The 1,416-nt window shown below is 58.5% G+C and overlaps 1 protein-coding gene across 1 annotated transcript; it reads left to right on the forward strand.

Annotated features, from left to right (window-relative positions):
* Positions 1–310: 310 nt before the first annotated feature.
* Positions 311–1,314, forward strand: LOC119591857 (basic proline-rich protein-like). Its single transcript, XM_037940600.1, has 3 exons — positions 311–322; positions 573–1,020; positions 1,076–1,314. Exons 1-3 carry the CDS (start codon positions 311–313, stop codon positions 1,312–1,314), a joined length of 699 nt encoding a protein of 232 aa, XP_037796528.1.
* Positions 1,315–1,416: the final 102 nt, after the last annotated feature.

Here is a 1,416-nt window from a genome sequence, read left to right on the forward strand (position 1 = left end):
TCTTTCTGCCTTTTTAAAGTGTTCAAAACCCAACAAAAAATCTTTCACCCAGGTTTTCCTAAAGCCCCCCCAAAAAAAAACGCCCAGACAATCCCGCAGATTTCGAGGTGACACCGTAGGGGCGGGTTTACAATTAAGGATGCCACGGAAAGGTGGCCAGTGGGAAGGTGGGCGCCCGGTTTGACCTCAAGGAGAACTAGACAGGGTCCCGACGTCAAGGTCTTTTGTGTGCCCCTTCTGCGCGTGCGTATAAATAGGGAGAGAGGGTCGTGGTCCAACACAGTACGGATCTACGTTCGAGACGGACAACATGAAATCTCTGGTAACTATTGGTTTCTTTTTTGCCCCGACAAAAGAGAGTGTAGGGTCTGCTTCGTGTGACGATGTGTGTTTTTGTTTTTGGTAGTAAAAGGGGTTTTCGTAGTGACAAAAAAGAGGGGGATTTTTCTTTTCATTACGTTTGGGTTTATATTTGAGGGTAATTTGGTAACATAGGTAGTGTATCTAATTTGTTTAAATTAGGTATGTTTGGGGGGAAGTAGTTGTTTTTTTTCCCGCAGGTTTTTTGGCAGTGCTGGGGTGTGCTCGGCCGCCCCCTTCACGGGGACACCCCCCAAGTGGGCGGGAGAAAGCGCGGTTCTTCCAAGCGTCCGCGCTGCTCGGGGTGCTGCCGCTCCCCAGCAGGCTTTCCAGACTGTGGGCCCGTGCGGGCCAAGGGACGGGGCCAGGGGCGCCCCCATCCCCCCGGCTGGACGGCACCATCACCCCCGTGGGCGACACCGCAGAGGTGGCCGCCGCCCGAACGCCTTCCCAAACGCCTAAAAAACGCACAGGTTAGGGCCCCCGTGGGACCGTGCCGTGGTGCGGGCCCCCAGCCTTCAACGCCGTCCCTGTTCCCCAGCAGACCTTCCCGGGACTTTCCCATCGGGCCCGCCCCCGTGCGGCCCAAGTGGACCGGCCCAGTGGCGCACCACCCCCGCCGGGTCGAGGGAACCGTCCCCCCCGTGGGGACCCCGCAGGGTTTGCCCCGCCCGCAACGTTTCCCTTTAACCCCTCCGCGCCCAGGTTGAGCCAGGGTTTGGCATGCCCCGTCGTCAACACCTTCAGCCACCCCCGTGCCCAGAAAGGTGTTCCAGCAGACCTTCCAGCGGGGGCCCCCCCTGTGCAGGCCAGGGGGGACGGCCCCGTGGCACCCCACCGTCCCCGCCGGACTCCCAGGCCCCCCCCTCAGGTCGCCGACACCCCCGGCGCACCGCCAAGCAGGCCTTCTTCAGACCCCCAGGGGAGGCGGGGCCCGCGGCGCGCCCCTTCTAGACGTACTTTTTAGTTAAATAAATAGTAAATTTTGTAAAAAAAATCAATAAAGTTATTTTTCACACTCATTTTTCTGTTCATTTCCCCCCCAATTGATCGGTG

The sequence above is a fragment of the Penaeus monodon genome, chromosome 29 (genome assembly GCF_015228065.2).
Source record: "Penaeus monodon isolate SGIC_2016 chromosome 29, NSTDA_Pmon_1, whole genome shotgun sequence".
In the NCBI taxonomy this organism is placed as follows: Eukaryota; Metazoa; Arthropoda; class Malacostraca; order Decapoda; family Penaeidae; genus Penaeus; species Penaeus monodon.

Bases quoted from the DNA above. Each gene is read 5' to 3' on its own strand.
- LOC119591857 (XM_037940600.1), top strand. The intron at 1,021-1,075 runs GTTTGCCCCGCC...AGGTTGAGCCAG, and splicing joins CCCCGTGGGGACCCCGCAGG to GGTTTGGCATGCCCCGTCGT.